The sequence below is a fragment of the Anomalospiza imberbis genome, chromosome 6 (assembly GCF_031753505.1).
Source record: "Anomalospiza imberbis isolate Cuckoo-Finch-1a 21T00152 chromosome 6, ASM3175350v1, whole genome shotgun sequence".
Taxonomy (NCBI): Eukaryota; Metazoa; Chordata; class Aves; order Passeriformes; family Viduidae; genus Anomalospiza; species Anomalospiza imberbis.
The window spans coordinates 40,888,958-40,915,965 of NC_089686.1; the positions used below are offsets into that span (position 1 = coordinate 40,888,958).

At 36.8% G+C, this 27,008-nt stretch overlaps 1 protein-coding gene across 3 annotated transcripts in view; it reads right to left on the reverse strand.

Moving 5' to 3' along the window:
• EXT2 (exostosin glycosyltransferase 2) overlaps nt 1-27,008 on the reverse strand; it is a 73,218-nt gene that overhangs the window by 18,669 nt on the left and 27,541 nt on the right. For all 3 annotated transcript variants that reach the window (XM_068193712.1, XM_068193714.1, XM_068193713.1), the window contains exons 8-9: nt 20,343-20,474; nt 12,040-12,229 (exon numbers count right to left, since the gene is read on the reverse strand). In XM_068193712.1, the coding sequence (XP_068049813.1) occupies nt 12,040-12,229; nt 20,343-20,474 (322 nt within the window). The remainder of the gene's footprint in view (nt 1-12,039; nt 12,230-20,342; nt 20,475-27,008) is intronic.

Genomic DNA, 27,008 nt, shown 5'->3' on the forward strand with positions numbered 1-27,008 from the left:
CATACAATCACTGACTACAAGTCTAGGGTCATAAAGAATTTTACTAAGAATGTTAGTTCTATCAAGGGCTGAGCAAAATAAATTTTATTATAAAAATTAAATGTTTAGCACAATCCTAAGGAGTAGATTCTGTGTCTCATCAATTTCTTTCATCTTCAAAGTCCTAAGTCACAGTGATAATTTAAAACTAGATAAATACAAATGTATTCTAACTTGTGCCCTACAGCATCCTTCCCAGTAGATTAGAGCACTGGAGTACACAAACATTAAAATTCACAAGTCAAATGAGGATTTAAATAGCAACAGAATCCCCATAGATATGAAACTGCATCAAATTCACTCTACCATGGCATTAATTTCCATTTTTTCCTATGTGTTTAACATGTAGCACCTTAAGCGTCATGTTAACAGCTTCTGCATACATTCAAAAATTTTCAAAACCCTACTCTATTACTACAAAAGAATAGCTATAGGTGTAAATATAGACCACCAACCTAAAGGAAATGGAAGCAAGGGCTGAATGTTAAACATTCATTCTAAATGCATATAACCATGTAGAGTTTCTAGCACAAAGGTTAACAGTAGTCATTATTACAGTATGATGCATTCCAGAAGCAACTATTCATGAAAATATATTTTAATATAGCAAGAGAGATATTGGCAAACTGGAGAGAGCTCATCAAAGAACCATGAAAGTAATGGTGGCACTGGAGCATCTCCCCTAGAAAGAAAGGCTGAGAGTGCTGTGGCTATTTATCCTAGAGAAGGCTCAAGGAAGACCTCACCAATATGTACAAATACCTGAAGGGAAGGTGCAAAGAAGAAAGAACTAGGCTCCTTTCGTTGGTGGCCAGTGAAAGGACCAGAGGCAATGGCACAAACTGAAACATTCTGAAAACTGAAACTGGACATTCACTCCAAAGATCAGGGGAGACTTTTTCAGATTGTGTGTGACTGAGCACTAACACAGGTTGCTCAAGGATGTAGTAAAATCTCTGCTCTTGAAGATATTGAAAGCCATCTGGAGATATTGATATCACTCTTGAAGACATTGAACCATCCAGAGATGGTCCTGTGCAACCTACTCAAGATGTTCCTGCTTGAAAGGGGGGCTGGACAGCTGATCTCCAGAAGTCCTTTCCAAGCTTAGCCATTTTCTGATTCTGTGGTAAGTGGAGTCTAGAGGAACTGATAGGCCTGAAGGCACTGGAATTTTAAAGTCTGAAATACATAAAAATTTTCAGTGCAATTTGCAATGACACAAAGCCTGGAGACATGAAAAACAGTGACCACAATAAAGTCATACAGAGCTTATTAAACTCTATATTAACTGCTTAGTAAACTAGGTGCATTTGAACAAAAACACACTGACACATTTGAGACACAGTTAAACACTAGGACCAAGGCAACTTTTTCCTAAAAGCAGCTTCTGAAAAGGATTAAAGGGACAGAGTAGACGTTAGGTCTCAGCATGCTGCTGTGGCAGAATGGATTAATATAATTTTTGTATCTATAGATGGGTATGTAGTAAGAAATCAGGGCAAAGGGCAGGGCAATTTTACCTGTATGCGAACACAGACAGATGCTAAAATACTGTTTCATTCTGGTGCTTTTATATTTCAAAATATGTTAAAACATTGAAAATAGTGCAGAAAGAATCACATGAGTTATCCGAGGTCAGGAGAAAATGCCCTTTGGTAGAACATAGAGATCAATCTATTTGGTTTACTAAAAGAAGGAACAAAAAGTAGATTTGCTTAACATGTACAAGCACCTACACAAGAAGAAAAATGACATGTATCTTCAACAAACTGGAGAAAGACATAACAAAAAACAATGACTGGAATCTAAAGCTAGGCAAATTCAAAGTAGAAATAAGGCAGACATTTTTGATAGTAACAGTGGTTAACCTCTGACAAAAGTTTAAAAGGACAGCAGTTGGTTCTGAACATCTTGTCTTTCGACAAGACTGGGTATTATTACAGAAGATGCAGTCATGTTTGAAGTCACTGGACTGAAAAGAAAGGCAATGTGGTGACTTATGGCACACAGGTCAACCCAGATGGTCTAACTGCACCTTCTGCCTCAAACTCTATGAACAGCAAGATTGTTGACTGCTACCAGGATAAGAATAGAAAGTTTAATAAAACTGCTAAAACATGGGGAGCAAATACATAAAGTCAGAAAAGAGCATAAGGAAATAAGATCCTTGTTTCTGTGTTTTGAGAATGAAAAATGGAAGTTAAAATAGGTGTCAATGAAAAAAGCCACTGTAAGGACAAAAATAAGAGAAGTCTTAACCCAAGAAAAGTATTTCAGTTTTTAAACAACAACATATGATCATATTCTGGAATTGTTCTCAGCAGAAGGATCTGAAGAATGCTGTGGCTGACAGACAGCACCAAAAATGATGGGATTCAATTATGTGCACACACTTCCATTATAACGTTGAATCAGGTCTGCCTCCAAGACAGTTTTGCGCTCTTTCTACTGTCAGTCTGTTACACGAGGAAGACAGTACCAGAGAAGAAAAGAAGCTGCTTCATTCCCATATGTACAAGTAAAATTTGCTCTCAGGAAGGAGTGTCCATCCCCATCGCCACTGGGCCTCTCAGCTTTAGCAGCTCACACAACACTCCAAAAACCCACAAATCTGCACACTGCTAGAAGACACCAGAGTATGAACTTCACTCGGGAAAACAAAGCAATATTTCCAAACCACAGCAAGTCTTCAAAAGTCAGGTTTTCTTGGAGCTGTATTTTAGAAAGAAGGATTGGCAGGCATGGGTGGCTAAAAAAAAAAAGAACACAGAGTGATATTTACTGGCAAAATTTGTATTCAGTATTCGGTTTCCTACCCCAAGGTTTCTCCTCTAAGGGTGGAAACATGTCTGTAAAATCTACTTTTATCTGTGTGGTCTTGCACACCATGGCCTTCATTTGACACGTATACATACTCTTGTCCTGTTTTACTCACCTCTTGTTCTTCTTCTAGAAGGCATAGGCATTAGCCCTAGCACATTTGAGTGGCTTTTGACATTGACCAGTAGTCAGCTGGAAGGATTCAATCCCATCACTGATGGACTCCAAGGGAAGTCCCAGTCAGCCACCAGCTGGGGAGATACAGCAAGCTCCTTGGGGCCACTACAGAAATGGAGCATTGATTCCAATTATGGCACTATGAGCTCATTTTATTCTCAGCATTGTAAGATCTTTAAAAGCCCTGCATGAATCATAATCTGAAATGATGATTCCAGTAGGAGACTACTGACATTCCAAAATTTTCAGCTTACTAGTCATTGTAACCTTAGGAGGCACTAACACTGAATGACTAGAATTGTTTATTGCAAGTTAGTACTCTTGATTTCACTCACTGCTTTTCTTACTGGTTTACCATGCAATGTGCAAGTACCATTTTATAAATGGTAACAGACAGTTACAGGTACCTCACAAAGACAGATGTCTTTGCCTCGTAAAGACTACAGACTGTATAATGTTTGCAAGCTTCTTAAAGACCTTTGGATAATTGCCTATAATTATCAAAATGTAACCCCAGAATTGGTATAAAGTAACTTTAAGCAGCCTGATAGATCCCAAAAATACTGTTACAAGTGTTTCAGTTGCAATCAGAATTGTCATATGTGTGCATTTGTAAATTTGTATTTATACGTAGCATCAAAGTTTACATTTGATACCTGTTAAGCATTCTTTTATTCAGCCTTTTCTTCTTTTTGTGTCCACTGCATGTTGAAAAAAATGAAACTAAATTGCAACAAAGTGTAGGAATATATTGAAACAGAAATTGAACCTGAAAAATCACTAGGATTGAAAAATAATAATTCAGAAAAACAAGCATGCATATAAACATTAAACTTCCAGCTCTTCTGAAAAATCAGCTATTTGATAGCTTACTAACAGACATGCCACTTGCATAAAAAATGGTTATAGAAGAAAAAGTAATGAAAAGTGTATGAAAAATGAAGATGTAATCTAATTATAATCAGCACGCATCTCAGATGTCAGCAAATCCTCTTAAATCCACATGACTTACTAAGGTCTTGGAAAATCTCTTAAAATGACCAGTTCTCAACAACGGGTATGTTACTGTCAAATATTTGTGCTTTGAGAAACATAATATAAAGTTTCTGAATTTAACCTTAGATTAATGAAAAGAAAATATAAGCATTTCGGAGAAACTTGGAATAAGACATCAGGGTACCAGTTAGTCTGCAGCATGCAAAATGCACAAAGCTACTTGCTGCCTAGAGACTGACTTGACACTGGAGGTGGCTGCCCCTACAGAGATGGAAGCACATGGGAGATGTTATGACACAATGACACCTGGGTAACAACTGGCAACCTGGGCAAAATTGACTTTCATAAAGGACAGCAGGTTCCAGTGACAGATTCAAGTATCACAAATTAGCTCTGCCATAGGAACTCCAAAAGAATACATATATAAAAAAGACAATGGTCACATCAGAAGTCAAAGTTTTAGAATACATCAGGTAGGTTAAAATTGCCTATATTTATTTTTAAGGACCACAAAAGAAAAGTATTTGCATTTAAGGAGCAATCGGAAACAGGGTTTGCCACTTCTGTATATCAGACTGAATTTTCAGAAACTGCTTGGAAAGTTCTGAGAAACTTCAGAACTAGCAAAATATATGGAGGAAATTCTCAATTTACTAGACTTTGTTATAACCAAGGTAAAAGCACAGGCTTTATTCTTACAGTAAGACAGACCTTTAACAGAATATGACAAACACAAAAGAAGCTCAATAATCTTACATCATGGCACGAGATCCTTTAGGCATACAAAAGTAAAAATGCATGTTTGGACTGGGGACTACTCTTACTTTTTAAAAATATCAGTGAGGACTCTGTGATGCAGCAGAAAATAGAAGCAAATTATGGAAATAAAGCTCTCTGGAGTGAATACAAGTCTATGTATGTAAGGATTCTGAAGAAAATGACAGGCACCTCCTATTGTGTGTCATACTGAAATAATCACGAGAGAAGAGTGAATAACACTTACACTTGCTCTCTGGTAATGACTCAGGTCACAATTGGCATTATGTGCTATTTAGGACTCCTGATCCACTGATTGCTGGAGAAGCCCATAGAAAACAGTGTGTGGTCCTCTAAACACAAAATAAGTAGTTTCCCAACTTTGCCCATTGCAGCTCTCTCTTCTAATGGGCTTACAATCCATACATGGCTGTGTTTCTGGCCAGCCCACAATTCCACCATTAAGTCCTGCAAGTTGAAACCTCACAGCAAAATTTTCAAGCATGATTTCAAGATGATTTAAACTGTAGAATAAAAAAGGTGTCATAGTTACATTCCCAGCTAAACACTCACATATAAAAGAGCAGCAAAAAATCCCATCTAATGATGCGTTTCTCAGCACAACTGCCAGTGAACCACATGAGACATCTATGTAGATAAGAGAAGGGAGGTCAGGCATGAGAAAGAGGCAACTTCATTATAACCTAAAGGAATACCCTCTCACACAAAAAACCTCTCTCACTTTCCACACCTCCTTGGGCTTGTGATCAGATGTTTGTAATGAAAATGTAACTAAGCTTGCACACTGTTCATGTATAAAAATGATTTCTTAGTCTGAAATCCAGCCCTGTTTCTCAGTACCGAATGAACTGTTATATCATACATAAAAGAGGGATCATTAAAAATAATAGAGCACAATATTTCCATGGAATGTATTATTTCTTTTCAAAGAGAAATGGCACTGTGCCATGCTTTGGGAATGGTACTCCCCAGTTCAGTGCCCCAACCAAGACTCTCCAAACCACACACCTCTCTCTCTCTCTCTCTCTCTCTCACTCTTTCCCTTCCCCCTACCTGCTGCAGGAGGATGGAGAGGAGAATTGGAAGCACAAAAGGCAAAGATCACAAGCTGAGGTAAAAACAACTTGCTGGAAACAGCAATGAGATAAAATGAACAGTAGTAGCAATGTACTAACAACAGGGTACAAGAAAAGAAACTATTCGCATGGAAAAGAACGCAAACAACAGACAATACCAGACAGCTCCTTCCCCCAAGTTTTCTCAACCAGAAAGAAGCCCTTCTTCTTGGAAGAGACTCCCTTTCCCTCAAAAAGAGTGAGGTAGTACAGAATAGTGAGGTGGTACAGACTGCAAAAATTAACACTGTCCCAGCCGGAAGCAGGACACGCCATCATGCTGTTAAATAGCACCATTCTCTGTATGCTTGCTTCTGAGAAACTGGGAAGCTAATAGCATCTCAAGAAGTCCTTTTGCAGCACAAACATTAGTGCTGATCTTGTCAGCAGACAGAAGTGTATTTACAAAGGGAAATACTTGCTCTGTGTACCAATCATCCATTCCCAGTTTCAACACTCAACATAGGGAAAATGAGAATCAGTACAGCAGCTGTACAGAGCTCACCAATATTCTTGGGACACCACTTCTAAGTAGCATCAAGTTTAAAACATAGCACGTGATACTTGAATGCAGATGGTTTGTTGCATTTGCAATTGGAAGCAGCAGGTAAGGATAATGAGGAACTGGAAATACAGCATGCACTCCTGATGACAAGAACTGAATGCCTGTCAGTATAAAAACCAATATAATAAATTTTTAAAAATCCACTTATTACCTAAAATCATGGCATTTTGATGACTCATGCATAGACATTTGTACAAACATTTTTTTCTGCTTTACTGCCTCAATAACAATAACTAGTGATAATCTGGGTCCAGAATATTAATTCATATAATGCACTCACTTCCCAAAACTTCTATGGAGTCCATTTGGAAATATAAAAAGGAAAAACCTTTCCAGAAGTTTTGCAAGGTGGACAAAGACTGATAAAAAACTGCCAGAAAACACTTCTAAACATGCTCTGTTTGTACCTGCCGTTGCACAGAATCCCATAAAGCATACTCAATTCTCATACCTGATTCTAGCTGGTCTGTAGTAGTTTGCATGAATGCAGCTAATTGAACATTGCTGATGAAACCTAATTAATAGTTTTTCAAACTCTAATACTGAATGGCAGATTTTAGCTGGAGTCTGAAGTTTACAGACTCAACATCAGGCAGAAAACAACATCAGAAACAACAGAAACAACATCAAGCATATTACTTCTAGTTATCAGAAATAACATCAGGCATGTTACTTCTACTTATTATCAGAATTCCTTCCATTATGACTGAGTGAAAAAGTCTGTTTAAAGTTCAAAACAGGTGCTTTCTACCCGCATTAAAGTGTTTATATTGCTCTACAGAAATCCAGAGAATTCCTCTTGTATATAACAAAACAGAACATTTGGTTCTAGGACACTAGGGCCCAGTTTGTTAAGATGGGTTTGATAGGTTAACTTTCTAGATTTCCCTAGGAAGCAATATTGCAAAATGTTTGTAATATGTCTTATGGATGACTAAAATCATCATTAATTAATTCTGTAGCTAATCAAGGAAAATGGCATGAAGTCCATCATCAAGAAGACAAATTAATTCAAAACTTAGAGAGAGGTTAAAAATATTCCTACCAGTGCTGACTACCAAAGGCAAAGTATGCAAAAAACCCCAGACCTGTCACTGAAGTTGTTTGTATTAATATTTTTTTTTAAGATAAGACTTTCTTAAGATACAGCAATCCAAAGGATACTCACTTTCTTTAGCTCCAACAGTTTAAACAGTTTTTATCAATGTTTCCATTAACAGCATTAAATAGAAATACAAAGATTATTATTTCAGTATCACCATAAGAAGTTTATAGCAACTTAGCTCCAGGATCCACAACTGAACAGAAAATACACATTCCTTAAAATACACTTTCAATTTTTATACAACAACCTAAGGAATCAAGTTATGTAGCTTGTTGCATATTTACTAAGAGTAATGAATTTATACATTGTAATATGATTTATGTGGTAGACAAAGTGGTTTCTTCACTTGTCTAAAACAAATGTTGGTGGAAATTTCTATCACAGACTATTTTCTTGAATTTCAGAACTAGCAATTTAGAAAAACACAAATGAAAGGAAAAAAATATTTGGCTGATGGAGAAAATGATGATTTCTACAAAATAGTCCCAGCAGCAGGCACTTAGACCACAGTGTTTATTTTAATTGATCCAGAGTGAGGGAAAAAAATGACTTTTTTCCTGTAATATTTCATGGTTTTTACTATTTTTATTAGTATTATACACACAGTTATGGGCCTACTGACATTACTGTTGCATTGATGGGCTTCTGGCATACAATGCATGGCAGAGAAAATATGCAAAACTCAGCCAAAGTCATAGAGCAGGGATCACATCCCTAAATTCATAGAGTACTTAAGATAAAGCTGATTCTATAATGTTTTAAGGTTCCAGATTAGACTCATCACTGTATGTAATATTTTCTTTCTGCTATTTCACATATAAGATTCAATATTTTTACCATCAGAAACATTGTTGTCTTTGCACAAGACATCTGTGTTTCTCATAGATTCATCTTGTTTCTTTTCATTGATTCTAAAGAAAACACAGAACCATGAGTTCAGACTTCCATAGATAGCTCTCAGACATTAAGTTAAAAAAAGATCCTTACAAACTCTTAAGACAAAGGAAAAAACAATTTTAAAATTACTACTGATATCTAGCCCACATAAATGTAGTTCTCCAATTTTATATTTTTACATGCTATTTGGTTGAAAATTTTTCAGTCAAGTGTTCATTTAATCCATTGCCCTCTTACCTGCTTACCTTTTTTGTCAGCCAGCATAACAAAAAAATTCTGTCTCATCAGAGCTGCATATGCCCTGAGAGGTTTAGGTTTAAAAAGAGTTTGTCTCCAGACACCTTGCACACTCCCCACACCTGTTACCACTGCACAGTAACCAAGATCAGCTACAGCCTCTTAGCTGAGATGCTCAGCACTACTGATGGCAGTGACCATCTGTGACTCCATGATCTTAAATTTTGTACAATTTTTAGAGTATTTCATTTTCATTCAGTTTTCCTCCTAAGTCATGATTATCATTACATAAAGGCACTATTGCAAATGCATAGCATATTGTTTTGATAATAATTATATTTTCAATTATAATAATTTTCTGGTGTTGACAGAGGAAAGAAAGGAAAGACCACATGTCATTTGTGCGGCACTTTGCCAGCTGCATCCCAGGAAACCTAAGCCCAATTCTCAATTTAGCACACATACTCACTAAGGAAGGCAATTTGGATGTTCTTCACCCAGCCCTCCCACTCACACATGCAAAACAAAATGACAACACGAAGAGCTGCAATGACAAAAGCCAAGATCTGCTCCTGTACTGAAACACGTCCCTTACGTGGAAAGGACCAAGAAATACAGCACTTGATGCTCTAGAAGGTTAAGCACCTCTGCTTTACTACAACCAATTAAAAATGAATAGCCATAAAAGTGCAGATACTACTGTAGGGTAATAAACTAGACTTTATCAGTGACAGTGGTGCACATTACAAACTTCAAACTCATTCCTTGTTCTAATCCATCAGAAACTTCCTGGCTTTAACAGGCTATAAACAGCAGAAGCTTTGAAGTCCGAGGATTAGGATCACTAATAGATAGACTGAATGAGAGACTGGCTGAAGAGCCAAGTGGAATGCCCTGCATGGATCTGGAATAAAACAAGTTCATTTAATCAAACTGACCTCTCTCTAGCCATGGGCCAAGAGATTACAATGATTGTAACAGCAATAAAGGGACAAGGGACACTAAAAACATATAGTTATTCGCTTCATAGGCTAATGCAAGGACAAAAATGTTTATGCTTTCAACTGTGCTCTCAAGTCCACAATTTTAAGCTCTATAGGTTGAAGGCTTTTTAACTAGTTTATAACTTAGTGGTAGTAGAGGCAGAAGAAAATTAAACACACTTTGATTTTCAAGATTAATACAATGATTGAAAAGAAAAGGTCATTTTAATGATCCATTTGCTTCAACTCTCCTGATCTCAGACTCACTTGAAGGAAATGTGGAAACAATTCATTTGGGTTGAATCCACCCACACTCAGTGATCACATAACTGTATGTATCACTAAGCTTTTTGGCTTTTAGAAAATAACTGCTTACTGCAAAAATTCCTGTTGTTATCAATTTATACACAACAATTTTTACTCTAAAGGGCTGCAAAACATTTAAAATATGACTAAACTTGAGTTATTTAGCCCAGAAGTAATAAAGAACACTTTTTAAAGTAAGCAATAAAGTTACTCTGCTTCAAACTGCAGCAAGTTGCCAAAATGGCAAATGAGCCAAATGAATGGTAGCAATAGCGTGGCTCTAAGAAGCTCTTAGGACATGGTAAATTGAGACAAGTGGTCAGGGATTAATTTCTATGTTGCATCTTGCTGCTATGCAGAATAACTAACCCTGAAAAGTAGAACACAGCAGCAGTTGAAGCCTCTGAAAAGAGAATTATAAAGTGAGGAGTCCTAACAACACACTTCATTCACTTCAGAAGACAGAAGAATCCACAAAACAGCCTTTCTTTTGAACACGTATTCCTAGAAGGCAACATTTTTTGTCCCACAAAATCACCACATTTCCAGATGAGAATGACAGATCCATATGTACAGCATATGGGAACCAGGCTCATATATAGCCACTATAGCTACAGTATTTAATCCAGAGTGAGAGGAGGAGGCTTTCATTGCCCAGCACAATGCTCAGGATTTTAGATTTTTCGCCCTGAGCACCTTGAAGAAAGTCACCCTAGGGAACAGTGAGAAATAAAATGAGCAGTGTTTGGAGACGACTCTCCAGCACTGGAGAGGATTACCAAAGGCCAAGCCTAGCTAGCTTCCCTTACATGGGGCAAAACCTCCCATTGATTCCAAGGTAATTTCATAATGGAATTCAGTAATGTCAGGACATGTGTTTTCAGCTGAGGACCTGGGAAAAGATTAGGAGCAGCATGGTGTCGTGAGGCAGGCAGCCTGGGGATGGGAAAGAAGGAACTTAGTTGGACACAAAGCAGTCCATGGAGTGTACAATGACATTGCATAAAAGGACAAAAAAAACCCCATGACATAGGGATCTTGGGTTTGAAAAATGTAGGCAGCAAGCTGTGAGGACTGGGCAGACTGAGACTGAGGTCCTGGCACAAGGGGATACAGTACAGCAGTATGCCAGGCTGGCAAAGCACACGCAGCTACTGAAAACTAAATAATTCACAGATTTACAGCACTGAATTCACACTGGAGTAATTAATATACCTTTGAAACCAAACCTCATTCCAAAAATCTACACATATTAATAACTTGGGAAAATGCCTATGAATGAGTCCTCATTTTAAAATAACCACAAATGAAAAAACAGTTTAAAAACTATGCAGATGACACCACAGTCACTACAAAGAGCAGCACAGTACACCGTATGTGTTGTAAACAGAAATATTTTAAAACAGGCACTTATGTATTGTCTTACTGGGCAAGCATTAGCATTTTCACAGGATACTCTAGTGGTATGGAAATGCCATTTTGGACACCTGAAATGTCCCAAATTTTCATTTCATCAATCAATCAAAATATTCACTTATTTTATAGCTTCAAGCATTCAAACTACTTTGAACCACATTTGCTCTAGAAACAGCCAAGTAACAGCAGTATATACGCTGTGATGAAAGTCTGTCTAGAAAGAAATAAAAGCAAGTATTGACTTGCTTTTATTGACTTGTCTACAAAGAAATAAAAGCAAGTATTGACAGATCAAAAATAGGGTTCTCCTTAACTACTCCCTCCAAAAATGTTAAAGACAGAAATCTTTCTGTAATATTGTATTTATAACTTTTGATTCAGAAGTTAGTAGCATAACCACTAGCATACTTTTGTTCTTGTTATCTACTTTGGCCTCTCTTATTTCATTTCCTAACACTTTGTCACAAAAAGTCCAAACCGATTCTTTTGAAAGAACCATGAAATACTTCTTGAATACAAATTATGTAGAAGAGAGGTCATTCTGTAACAGGTGTCAACAAACGTACTTCACCTTCCTTCACCACCCCTCCCATGGGTTTTTACCTTCTGGCGGATTCTTGTTCTGGTTGTTCCAGACTACCAGCAATTTTGACAGACTGGGCACTTTAGACACCTCCGTGATAACGCGGAAAAGGCTCTCCACTCGGTCATAGGTCAGAACCACAGCTGTGAAACCTTGGGACTGAGGTGGGATCAGTGGAAGGAAGAGTGGGTTGCTCACACTGCTCCATTTCTGTGAAGGCAAACAAGAAAACAGCAAAGCAATTTGTTTAAGGTAAATTATCACAGTAGGGAGCAATTCACACAGCCAGGTCCTAGCCATCAGATTTGTAATTTGCTCAGATCAGGCAGACTGACTTTCCAATTCTGACTTTGGCAATTTCCCAAAACCTTTATTCCAATCTCCTTCTTATTTCAATTTTCATTCTTGTCTAGCTGTAATGTTGCAACCAAATAGAGATTAAGGTAAAAACTAAAGTGGAAGAGGCAGAGAGATTTGTGGAGAAGGAAAACCAAGGTGAATTGAACCCAGCCAGCATGGTTCAATTCTCATTTACTAATCATTATTTCAAGACATTTACATTTATATTCAGGACTCAATAAACAAAAATAAACTTAATCAGCACGACAATTTCAGAGTGAAAAAATGTTAACAACAACAAAACCAAAGGAACAAACCCATAAACGTGGCATAAAATGTGCACCCAAGCAAAAATGGAAAAAGCAGGTAGGAAGACGAGCAGCGTACTAGCTTCCACAAAGTTTGTTCAATGGTGGAAAAAACCCACCTATTACATCAAAAAAAAAATTTAAAAGACATGAGATTTAAAGATGAATTTCAGAGTTATCTGCTCCTTATGAATTTTAACTAGGGCATCCCTTTTAAGACTTTAAAGGTCTTACTTCAATACATAACATAGGGAAGCCAGCCCAGATGGCAAAAGACAAGACAGACAACTACATTCCCACTGAATGTGCCAACCCCCTTTGGAGCTGACAACATGGGGGAGGAAGCAGTGAAGGGACCATTTGACAAGAATGAAAACACCAGCATTTTAGTCTCAAATTTTCCATTCCAACTGATGTTCCAAGCAGGGGTCGGACAGAGAAGCAAAAGGGAAAAACCAAACCCTTTGGGACAAGGTCAAAAGGGGAGTTGGGAAAGCAGAAACTGAGTGATGCTGTTTTGCAAGGAAGTTTTGAATCCTAGCCCGTAAAAACTCTGAATACTTATAAGAGGTCAGCAACTGCCAGTAATTTACAGAAATACTGTGAAATTCTCCAGGTATGCTCATACCATAAGCCTGCTTGTATCAGGAGTAAAGCAAGTTTTACAGACTCAGAGTTACAAGGTCATATTTGTAGGAAGTAAACTTTGAAATTTTCTGTTACCCTATTTAGTCTTTGGTTAACTTTATGCACCCAACAATCACCTTCCTCGTGTTTAATGGTTAGACACCTCTAACTACAATGACTTCAAGGATGAGGAGGATAAAGAGCCTACTTACTGAAAGACATCATAACATTTTGGTAAAGAAGAAAAAAAAATATGATGTGAATATGATTTCCTTCTATGAACAAATCAAAACTGAAGAGGGGATAAATATGTGAGGCAGAAAAGTTAAGCACAGCATTGGCACACTCTTTTGTCCAAAATGGTCTAAGAGTATGTTCCAGGCAAGGACCTGTCAGTAGGACAGACTGAAAGACAGACTGGCCTTCAGCTACACACACTTTATCAGTTTTGGTAAAAGCAGCATTCATCTTAAACTGTTTGTTAGTATTCTAATGGAAAACACAAAGTTCTAGTTTTTACCCAAGAGGAACAATAGGATAATGCAGAAACAGTAATGGTACAATGTGGAACTTTGGTTCATGAAAGGGACATGGCTACTTGTGAAAACACACTCAGTAATTCAGAAATTATACATCCATTACTTCAGCAACTGATAGGTTCAGAGAAAAATCTGCTTTCAGATTATTACATTTTCTAAAATTAAAGCTTGTACATACTTTGCTAGTTGTACAAGATGACTAGTGGCAGATGGGGACAGCCCTCTGATTTTGCTGTAGCTTCAATAATTCCTAAAGCAAATCACAATCTAAATGTTACCAGAGCATAATCCATCTCATTAAAGCTGTACTGCAGACTTGTTTCCACACAACCCCCACCCCAAGACTGTTATTATCTGAATGACCCTGGTAATGTCAAGCAGCTTCTTAACACAACTCTCAGAAACTTCTTTTCATTAATACTTGAAACAGAGGCTTAACATCATAATCAGAGTGCCAACAAAATAATATGTTTCTGTCCTACAAGAAGAAATAACTGGTTGAGCCATCTGCAGATAATATTCTATTTATTACTTATGGGTGAGAATTGCTACCTGGATTAATGGCTCCAATTTGAAGTTTCTCTAGAAATGTTTTCTCTCTGTCCACAGCACCTTCTAACAAATTGCTTGCTATAATATATTTTGAAAATCATTATTTCTTTTCCATAATCTAAGACTATTTTAGGTACTTACAGAAAGAAACATATCATGCATATGTGTGCAAGCACATACATATGTACCTAAAATGGTCATGGATGTCTCTTATAAACTTAAATTTTAGGTAAATTCATTAAATCACAACTTCTACTACTTTCAGAAAGGCATGAAAATTCTCCCCTGCTGGTCATAACTTAGGAAAAATAAGGCAACTTTTAAGGAGGTTTTGCTTCTGCACCTACTAAAGGATGATGGAGGGAGAGGAAAAGCCTGTAGACACACACTAATGGATGGGAGAACCATGCTTCTCATTTGAGAAAAACATTTCAAAAAGGCAATTAAGCATCTCTCAAGTGCCATTAAGAGCCAACCCCCTGCTGCCTGCCTGAAGAGTGTGTCTACAGTCTGAGACCTATTGACCCCACTTTCTGCAGGAAATCAGGCAAATTCAAGCCTCCATAATTTGCTAAAGTCTTCCAGATTTCTGCTTGGGAAAAGCAAACCATACAGGCAATTAATACAACAGCAACCTAATTAAATCTCCATTATGGCAGCAAAGCATGAAATGGCTAATGACATAGGGATGGGTTCCCCCAGTCACTGCTCAAGCAACCAAGTGATGAAGGCACATTTGCTCCATTCCCATCTTTATTAACATTCTTGATGGAAATTCACAGGAACTTTCACTCTCAGAGAGGAGAGCAAACAGCAACAGTAGATTGATCATCCATCACCTTTTTTTGACAAAGTGCTGACACTCAGCTATGGATAGGACAACCCTCCACCATCACCCTCCCAGCTAATATCATTAGAAGAGCCAGGATAATTAATCCAAGATTAATAGGTTACTTGCTGTGAATCATTTTTATGGGCAAAAAGGATCAAATTGAAATGTTAGTTTCCTAAGAGTAACTTCATGTCACTTAAGTCTCAGCTGTCTGACAGCTCTTTGCAGTTAATATGAAAATCCAAAGTACTGGAATGTGAGTGACAGTGAGAGCTTGAGAATAGCCTGAAGCTGGAAGAGGGGAGAAGTCAGGAATGGTTCTGTATATACATAAGGATTCAGACTGCTGCAGCTGTCCTGTGCATGCTTCCTACAAGTGTACATGTGTGATAATGCCTTAGAAACAAGGCACCTTCTTTTATTATAGCTTGATCAAATACTGTCCTCCCTTTTGGTCATCAAAAACAACCTGATGCTACTTTAGGAAAAATAAATACATTAAGGATGGTGTATCAAGGGAACTGAATTCTCATGATGTGGGAGGCTTCAGGCTGGATTTGATGTAGAGTGTCCAGGTTCAACTTAGCAGGGAAGCTTATAACAGACCTTTCTTAGCAGGGTAGAGAAGGGGGACAAGTGGGAGCTTCACTACATCAATGAACACAACTGGACTGAGAAATGGACAACCTTAATATTTAAATTCTGTAGAGCCTCAAAGATATTGGTAAAACATCAGAGGTAACAAAGACTCAGTCCCAAAACTTCTTAACTTGCTCACCATTGAAAGAGACTTGAAGAAAGGTACAGTAGACACATTAGAAACTACATCACAGAATGGTCTCTGGGAAAACAAGGCTGTGTTAGATGTTCCATATTAAAGAAGAATCAAGAACTTCCCAGCTATCATTTAGTGGGAAAACTCATCAACAGCACTTAAGAAGAATAAAACTTCACTGCTCCCATGAACAAGACAGTGAGCTTTCCCACCTGTGTATTTTATTTTCAACACCTAGCCTGCTTGCTGTAAACTACCTATTACTGAAACCACATAGTGTGAACAACAATTCACTGTCTTTTTAAAACACAGAAGTAAGGACAGCAGCCTGCTGAACTTAGTAGCTGAGCAGTCCTATACGTCTAAGCAAAACAGAGATACATCCCCTGCCACTGTGGTTAAGGCTTTCTCAGCTGGGTTGTTCTTAAAGTCAATCTAACTTCAACATGGTTTCAATTATGAATTACCAGACCAAAAAAAGCCTTGATTTATTATATTTTTCTCCAATTATTTATGGTAAGTTTCTATTCAATACTTTGAGAAAGTATTTCATCATGCTTCCCATCCTCAAGTGGTCACAGGGCAAACCCAAAGGAATTAACCCTCCCTACTTGTCCAGAGCCAAGCAAAGTGCTTACACCCAACAGAATTACAAAGATGCAGTGGCCATCATTTCATGTTTTAATGAAGATCTTAAACCCTCCTCACATAAAAAATTAGCCACAAGACAGACAGGAACTTCTATCTAGTGTAGAATAATCCACTGTGTAAGAAAAGTATCCTAACTCTGGGCAGGTAAATTAAAGAACCAACTGTTAAATCATGTTTCACACCAACATAAAAATCCCAATGTTTACATCTGAATACGTGTGGGATATTCAATCAGTCCATAATACTAACACCAAAAAAACCCATCAATAAACTGAAATTTATTTAATATTAAAAAATCCCGATCTTCTAACTCAATAAATAAAGCAAGATTTGATCCAGCTGATTGAAACCATCACACAAGTAGCTGGAAAATACAGCAGAAACAGAAATCTAATATTGTTCAATGGAAAAAATACCAGATATGCACTGCCCAGAAAAGTGCTAGCTTGTTCTCATTTACAGGTAGATAAAAAAGTGTATTCTAATATTTGCTTAAGGCTTTGGAGATGACAAATGGTACTAGGAGGGAAACACAGTTATAACAGTAGCATTATCTGTAGACTGAGGACTACTTAGGCTTTGCTAAATGAGTGGCATTCTGGGCACTAAGATAATTCTGCTATTTTAGCTTACACCAAATGATGGTGCTGTTTTCTGCCTCACTGGAAGAAATGAAATCCGGTATGTTTATTGTTCACATACTGATATTCTCAAGTGATTATTAAGCTCTGGTCTGTATCATCCAAGGTCAGAGCTCAAAAGCAGCCCCTGACAAAAAAAACATCTAATGTTTCATAGGTCTACATTATAAACAGGCTTGAAAGAATTTCAACAAAAGCAGCTGAAGAATTCTGAAAAAAACCTTACTCATTTTTCATATTAGTGAGGTATAAGGCAAAGAGAAGAATTTAAACAATCTACAATGAAGCACAAGTGAGGAAGTAATTTACCTCTATTAGAGCATAACAAAGTACTTAATGGAAGGTAACAGATCACATCTCAAGCCCAAATCATTATTTCTAATCCAGCCCAAACTGGTAACCATCAAAATGCACACCGTAGAATCACTCATTTTCTGGCTTACTTGGACGTAACTGATTGCCTCTGCCTAATGGATAATGATTGGGCCAAAAATACAAAAGACATTAAACTTCCATGCCTGCATCAAAAGACTGTCTGAGACACAAAGGGCTGAAGTAGTCCAGCAATGAATTTCAGGCCCCAAAAGTATCATCTCCTCCTCTTCATTAGAAGGAGAAAAAATGTCATAATGCATTTTTATTCAAAGTATTATTCCATAACATATTAGCATATTATATGTTACTAGTCTTACACTTCCTCAACAGGACAATGAATAAGTAGAAAAATAATCCACTTCATTACTTTCTTTTTCGCTTAAGAAAGGCCAACAGTCTTCAGTCAGCCCATAAAAACACATAAAATTCCTTGGACCACTTCCCCCGTGCAATGTACTAAGTATGGAATTAACTGTATACGCATTTGTCTTCTGCATACTGTATACTCCCTCCTGGAAAAAAACCCTCCTGTACCACTGCTGGATCAATACTCTGGTGAAGATACTCAGGCAACAGTCTTATTAATATTTTGAGCCAATATAAGTCAAACTAATGCCAAGAAAAGCAGCCTTCAAGCCACCCAGTCCCTCCCTTGCCCACACCCCTACTCTTTTTTTTTTCTCTTGCCTGCCAAGTTTTATATAAGGAACATTATTTTGGCTAATTCACCTCAAGTGAAATAGAAATATCTAAAAAAAGGTTGCACATGAAAGAAGAAACTGTGACCCAACTGTAGAAGAGTGCAGGACTGCTTCTTTGAGTATGAATCTAATTCTGGAAGCAAACACATGAAGCTACATTACTTCAACAAAATGCAAAGTATATTTTACACCTTGGAGAGTCACAAGCCATTCTAATTGTCAAAGTAGAGATACTCATTATCTCAAGTAAATTCACAAATCCCTTAAAGGTATATAGATATTCCAAAGGTGTATAGATATTCCATAGGCAAATCTGTGCTCTCATTTTCTAAACCTCATTATTCAGAGCACAGAGATCTGAGCTTTATGAGCAGCCTTGTACTGATTAAAGAAAATTTTGGCTAATTTCAGTAAGCCCTTAAAATAGTGATTGCACCTCGACACCTCTTGTTAAACAATTAGCTACATCTTAGCCCTGAGACTGACCTGAAATAATTTTCTTTAAAAGCTTCAGTCATGAGTTTATTTAGAGAAGAATATAGCAATTTCCTTGTAAATAAAAAGGACATTAGCTACTTTGCCTTCTTATCAAAGTTAGAGGATACAGCTGCCATTTTCTGCTACCTCAAACGTACAGATTTAAGTCCTGCTACTATAATGTTTCATCCAGGCTGACTAGAAATTGTAACAGTGCTATGAGTGGATATTAGGCAGGAGCTAGATGAGACACAGGCTCAAGCAGATTATTACTGCTCAAAAAGCAGACAACTTTGAAACTCTGATAAGTGCATTTATTAAAAAAAAAAAAGTAGAGGAGAATCCAGGAGAAGTTTTTAGGTTCCTTTTAAGGACTGAGTAATCCTTAAAGCATTTTCTTCATTTCACTAAGTGTGTTTAAAGGTGCTTGGTTCTGCTACCATAACTGTAAAGGTGTTAAGATATTCTGATTCCCTTCTTGTGGAGTACACACTTGTGCAGATTAATTTCTTCCTCAAATGCTGACTAGGGCTACATCTCCTCTCCAAGAAATGACAAGAAGAGATTATTAATGCCTTTGGCTCAGCAATGGAAACACAACTTCTGAAGCACAGCAATGAACTTCTAACTCCTCATCAGCAACTGTTCACACTCCATGGGTCTGAAGAGTTTAAAGTAAAACACACTTTACTCCTACCCAGCTTTCTTTCTCTAAACTATCATAAAGCAAGACAGTTAACAAGTTTGGTTTTATAAGTAAAACAAAACTATTTTTTATATTTTGACACAGAGAAAATTAACCGATTATGAGTGAAAATCATCCACAGGCTTTTATATAATAAAAAATCAGAACCAGCTGGTTGGTGCAGGAGGTTAATTAATACTGCACTGTTTTTTCTTAACAGAAGTGAGTTCAACCAGTGAAACTTTAAATTAAACCAAGAACAGGCAAAAAAAAAAAATCCAGTAAAACTTTGATCGTCAGTTTCTGTATAAGAGAAATTGTTAAGAAATAACATAGAGAAAATTGTAGCCATAAGAATAATTAGCAATTTCAACAGAATTAAAAGAAAGATCCTTGCAGATTTTTTGAGATCTTCAGCATTACCACTATTTTCTCTGCATCATATAGACTGTCTCCAAATATATACAGTGCCCCAAACTCTCCCTGAATAAAACAGAAATAAAGCAAAGTGTGTGTGTGTGTGTGTGTGCATGCGCATCAAGGAAAAATAAATAAATATATAAACAAGGAAGCAATTTAATGTGTGCAATAGCAAAAGTTAAAAGTTCTCATCTTAGTGCCAGGACATAAAACAAACTGCTAGTTATTTTGCCAGATGTCATAAAATATATTAGCTTCATCTGTGCAAGTTACCAGCACAACACATACACACACAAACTCAGACAAAGAATTATTACCAAGTTTCATAGCACATACCTCTTATACAAGGGAAAAAAAAATACACAATTTGTTTTATGAGTAAATCAAACGAATTTACTTACCACAGCTGGGGGATCATTCCATTCTTCATAAGAAATGGCAGCATATGGGTAAATTCTATCATTGATAATCTGAAGAGTAGCGAGAGCAATTGCTTTCATCGATCGAAAATATGCTTCCCAAAACCACCTTGCCTGTAAAGAGAATAAAATTCACTTTCACATTGCACAGATCCGGTGCTTAATAGCCAATTTTGGCTTGCCATGCACAATCTGTTCCGTGCAGTCTACACGTCAGGTGGAAATTAAATTAGGAGGCAGGTTTATTGTAGATAGAGTATTTCCATAATGCCTGAAGGCTTCAAACTCAACTCCACCCCTTAAAAGGACTCACAGCCAATAAAAAGAAGCAGCAGCATTATTTTGCAAGTGATTAAACAGAATGAAAATATTTGAAGCAATCAAGTATTTTCACACTTAGATCATGTTTTCATCCTGAAAAATGTCAAAAGCAGTTTAACCATGGAACAAAATAAATTACTCTTATACTCATTTTTTTCTAAGGCAAAAGGAATCCACAGTGAAGTTAAATAGTCAAATAAAAGCATTCTGCCTGAAAGGCAGAACTTAGAAGTCCCTTTTTAACATCAATATTAGAGACGCTTGATCTTGATAGAGAATTTCAGTATTCACGAACGCTACCAGACTAATAGTTTACCAAGTGTTCCAAGAAACCTAATATTATTTACACAATTTAATTTTTTATGATTTTCACATAAAACTACATGTACATGCCAATTTATTACAATCATTAATCCAGGCTAATTTCTAGCACAGTATAAAAATGCTGAAATGAAGCATGAGCTTGTTATACACAGGTGCTCTGAATTTCACAGATGAGTTGTTCCAAAACTAAGGTCTCATAGTTTTCATCTTGTCCCAGTTGCTGTGTCAGACAGAAATTATAGAAGAAAAGCAGGGGTTTGGAAATGAAAATGCTGACTTATCTGACTCTCTATTAAGAGCTATAAACACACTTTTTCAATACCTAGAACTATCAAATTATCCTGTAGGTCCCCATCCAACCCAGAAGGAAACATGCTTAACCAAACCATGTAGATAAAGTGTTCTCGTCCAAAATACATTATTTTTTTCAGCCTTACTTTTCTTCAGGAAATTGCAGCACATTGAACTTTCCAGAAATTAATTCCATTTGCACCTTCCTATGGTTAATTACCAGCTACAAGAGTATGTGTTTGCATGTAGGAGCTAGAGCAATTAAAACAAATGCATTTTTTTCATTAATTGGAACCTTTAGAAGTTTTCAGAGTCAGGACACAGCTGAAGACAATATGCACATTTGGGCAAGTACTATTTTACTCTTGCTACAGATTTCTTAAATAGCAAAAAGGCTCTACACACAGTTTTAATAACATGCTATGAAAATATTAAATAATATTATTTACCTCATTTAGTTACTGTATTATTTACCTTATTTAATTACTGAAGGAATAACAAGTTTCTGGAGGTACAGATCTTAGGATGATCCAAAAATAACTCATGTTTATCCGTTTCTAACAAATGCCAACAGATCTCACTCTGCAGGTCAGTACTTTTTAAAAGAAGACACACAGTGATACCTGCATTTACACTTCCTTTTGGATATTCCTAGACTAAATAACAGTCTAGAGGAAAGATTATAAGCACAAACTTGCACATATTCATGTTTATGCTACCCTGTACTTTACTCCGAGTGTAAGCTAAGGGGTTTCGAACTACAGATTTGTTGCTGAACCACCAGCCCTAAAACTCTACTCTGTGAGTAAAAAAAAAAAAATAAAATCTGTAAAACAGATTCTGCAGAATATTTCTGCAAATATTTCAGATGAAAAAAAATCCATGTTACAATTTAAAAAGCAAACTAGGAAGGAGATTATTGCTCTCTGAAGTACTACATTTACTGTACAAACAGCCGTAACTCTGACTATTACAGGCTATTTCAAAATTTTACTGCAGAAACTGATGGGTATGTCCAAAATGACACTACTCTTGAGCTTGTCACCCAGAGAGAGTGCAAAGTAACTTCGGTTTAGAATGGAATCACTTCCCTCTCCTTATTTCTCTTCCTAATAGGACTTAACAGCTGGATAACAGGCTGATTACCAAGAACATGGAACAAAATTACTACCACATTCAGGTGTAAAAGCAGAAGAATTATATAAACAGATAAGAATAGGTAAAAAGACAATAAAGCAAACACTACATGCTAAGCAAAAGCATTAGTATTTCTTTCCCCATGTCCTATCACTTAGGAAAAATATATTATCAAAACAGCAAACTATCTAAAAAGAAAACCAGAAGCAGATTAAGAACTAAAATGGACCACAACAGCTAACTTCTCTGTTCAAGTATGCTAAATAAAAAGGATTCCAAATTTTATTTTCATGATAGACAACAGTTAAGAACAATTGCTGTAAGCAGCACTAAGTAGGAAGGAGAAACTATTTTATGTAGTTTTATGTATGCTTTTAACATTCAATTTTATAAGCAATTATGTAACTATTAATAGTGCGCAATACAGGATTATCTATTCCATTGTTATTAAATGATGACATTCCTATAATGTTCCAAGATTGTTTATTAATACCATAATACCTATTATTATCTAGCTTCATAAAAATCAAAGATAGTTTTCTTCCTTCAGCAAAACTAGGATGGCTGTGATCTAGCTCTAGCTTCTCTTTGCTTAAAGAATGCTTGTAATGTCAGGGAAGATTACACCTTTATACCAGAAACAAATCTCGAGAAGAGGGCAAAGGGAATTTATATTTTATAGACTAATATTTATGTAATTAATTTTTTGTAAAGAGCCATAAAATGTTCCCACAGTTGGTTGTAATATTTTTTGAGTTGTGTTTCTTTAAGGCAGAACTCAAAACCTTCTAAGGGGATTTCAAGTCCCCAAACAGATGTTTCAGGGTCTCATTACTTCCTCCCCACCTTGTTTGCTTTTATAAAGCAGAACTGATTAATATGGCTTGCTAGTGTCTGCTGCTCTGCATGCTGAGTTACTAAATATTTTGGGAAAGTTTTCTATTGGGAAGATGTATGTTGATTCCATTTGAATCTATTTTCTACTCTACTTGGTGAGGTTGAAAAGCTTATGTTGGAATGTAAGAAATAGAGGGGATAGAAATCCCATGAACACATTTGTGATACAGGAGAGAGTAACAACAACAAAAGAAAAAGGTTTCTGTTCCAGACTCCTATGCCAACTTTCTTATTATTCTTACATTGCTTTACTGAGCTCTCTGTTCCTCTTTTCTGTATCTATGAATCCAGGAAACTCAAGAGTAACTTTAATACACAAAGGAATGTTTTTAAGGTATGGTAATTGTAACACACTAATTAGAGCTACCTGAACACCTTTCAGGATCTTGAAATAAACAATTCATAAGTTCAGACCTTAGCTTCCACATAGAATTGATTACACACAGTCTAGAACTATGATATAGTCAGACTCCTCCTATCAACCTGAACTGAAATTAGCTTCTAATATTCTAGAAGCCTGCTTGATCAGGTTTCCAGATTTTTCTAAGGAAACACACTATGTAGACCACAGACTTGTAGAGAAAGCTAGTTTTGTGTACACCTAAATATTGCTTAGGCCATGGGCAACCTAAGTGGTTAACAGAGATCAAACATCTACTTTGTACTTTGTTTGCCAAGACAACACAGATCAGTGTACATTAACCTGAACGGCTTACAAGGAATTGAAAAGAGAAAGAAGAAATACAATTTCTCTTCTCTTTCTAAATTTCTGGATAAATAGAAAATCTAGGGTAGATCCAAAATGAAAGACATAAGAGCATTAATTTTGAAAACAGTTTTACCAATGCTTTAAAGAGTCAAATTGAGCATACATTATGACCTGACTGACAATGAGAAATACATTATATTATTGGGTTGTCCAATGGGTTGGAAATGACTGGAAGTTCTCATTATACAATAGATTGCCCATGAAATTAGTTCATCTGAATTCAATTTCTGCAGTAAATTTAACAAAGTCATGAACACTTAATTAAGGAAGCTAAAGACTGAAGGAATTGGAGACCAAATTCTCTCATCTCGCTAAGCAGTGAGCGCTGCAGACTAAAGTTTACAAACATGGACATGCCAGTAAGTAGTTCTAAGTTGTTGCCCTTCCTTTCTTCCTTCTTCCTGCCCCACTTCCAACTTCTGCATCCCCATAGATCAGCCATGAAAACCCATTACTTTCTGTAAAGGCCAAAATTTCTTAACATAATACAGTGTTATCAATTTATCTCTACCAATACACATGCACATCTTGAGAAATACTAGCAATACCTACAAGACAGATGTTCCTTAAACCAAGTAAGAAAGCATCCAACACAAAAGTCAATTCCCCTTGCTTTCAGTTCCAGGATTTAGTTCAATCAGACTACGAAGAAACTAAACTGACAATATTCAGCACATACCAGCATAGGCAAGAGCTTGGAATGGGATCATTTGCACTTATTTTCATACCAGACAACAGGCAGCAGCATGCAGCAACAGGGCAGCCTACTCATAGAAAGTAACATTTATTTAGGTGAGGTGTTATTTTCCTTAGAAATAAACACACTTGGGGGCCTAGCATCTCTTTATAAGCTCTTTACAAGCCAACATAGCATCAGGTTACAGAGTCCATTCACATAATGTTTATAAGTTCTAGTGTTAATGCCATTAATGGTACTCCAGTGTGGAGTGCAAGACAGATCAATGTAAATCTTTCGATTGGTTTGTGGAAAAAAAAACCACCTCGGCATAAGGTAAGGAAAGGGCTACCTTCTGTAACATTTAGATCAAGGGGAAAACAGTCCATGAAAGCAACTTTCTAGCCTTCTGTCTTTTCACAGCCCATGATTTGGTGGGAGTCCGTAAAAGTAGCAAGAGGGGAAAAAAATTCGCAAAAGAGTAGTAAAATTTAACTGCCCATAAACCACCACTCTTCTCAACTTGTAGGTCAGGCGCCATGATGCTGTGAGATTCTGCCCCACTGCAGCAGTTCAGTGTTTCCAGAATGCCTTGAAAGGGTTTACAAGACCTTGAAATACAACCATTTTCACACCACCCATGGTGACTCTACTTAAATGCTTTCCCTTCTTAATGGCTCTTGGTGTTCCTAGCTTTTACTCCCAGCTGGATTAGAGAAGTCTATCCAAGCAAAAAAGTGTGCCCTACCTGCTGCAACAGCACTGGCCTGGAAACTTGGTGATCTTACTTTGAATCCTGGTTCTGTTACTTATGTACAGATAAAAGTCTGGCATTTATTTATTGGCATTCTTGCTTCTACTTCAGCCTCTCAGCAGTATGTGTAATACTGACCTCAAAGAGATGCTGTGAGACTTAACCATTCTAAACCTTTAAAATTTTGGGATGGCTAGAAGAATAGAAAAAAAACCCAATAACTTTATCTTTTCTTTTTATTTGTAAATAGAAACTTCAATAAAATATTTAGCTAAGTAACTGAAGTAACTGACTGCAGTAACCCTTTGCTAAAATGTGTACCTTCAACAGGGATACAAGAGATATTACAGTAAATATCTATAGCTCAGCTGTGCATCTGACAGCTCTGGACATGGAAGTGCATCCATGAAGGCCTGCTAAAGTTTTATGTAATATGGTAATATAATCAAACATTTTCTGAGTTACTGAGATGTAGCACGTTATTTCCCACTGAGTAAATACTCAGATTGGTCCCAGGCAACCTCCCCTCCCCCCAAACTATTTCCATTGGGCAGTAGGATTAAATGGGCTACTGAGGTTCAAGATAAATTGAATTTTTGTATGTTTGCCCTATACTCAAGATGCGTATGAATACAGCTGATGTTATATTACATACAGATAGCAAACCTGAGCTCTCAAAAGCCCTACTGACCTCCCCTGCAAAAGGGGACTGAAGAGAAGGGAAGTTACTGTCTTGGGAGCAATATGCATTTTAGAAAAAGTTTCCCAAGATAAATTTTGGGTTTAGACTGAGGAACTTATAGCCCCAAGTTCCCACATTTTTCTGCTTATAAATTGTAATCTGCACCCTCTTTCTGTACAGTTTTATTGTTCTTACATCTGGTTCCCTGTTCCAACAGCTTCCTTGCTGATCACACATCCTAGTTTTAGTATGCAGTTCTCCAGCAAAGATGATACCAGCTTGTATCAGCTAAGACCAGTGATATGTTTAGGTTTATTCATACAGACTTACAAAAAAGCCTCAGAAGACTTTATACTATTAAGAATTAAACAGTATTTTGTTGTTTCTAGAAAATGGTAAAATTTTGGGATTAAAAAAAAATGCTTGATGGGTTTAGGACCCTTGGTGATATCACTCAATCACATTCAACACACCTAAGGCTGGCTGGCTCATTCTCTCTGTAAATAGTGCAGGAAAAACCAGGGTTATTCAGACAGAAATTTAGACCTCTGGTACCTTAAAATAACTTCCAATAAATCCGTTCTTCTCTTAGTAATGGATCATGAGAAGATAAAATAAGTGACTAGCTGTAGGTCATGGTCCTTCTTCCCCTTAAACCTCTGTTTTCAAAAGTAACCTGAAGTAGTCTCATTTTTCCCAGAGAGGCATGAAGATTTGAAATGCAAATCTATGCTACACAAATCTAGGTTACATTTTTCAAAAACAACTCATGTGTTTCAGCCTATGAATAACAGTAA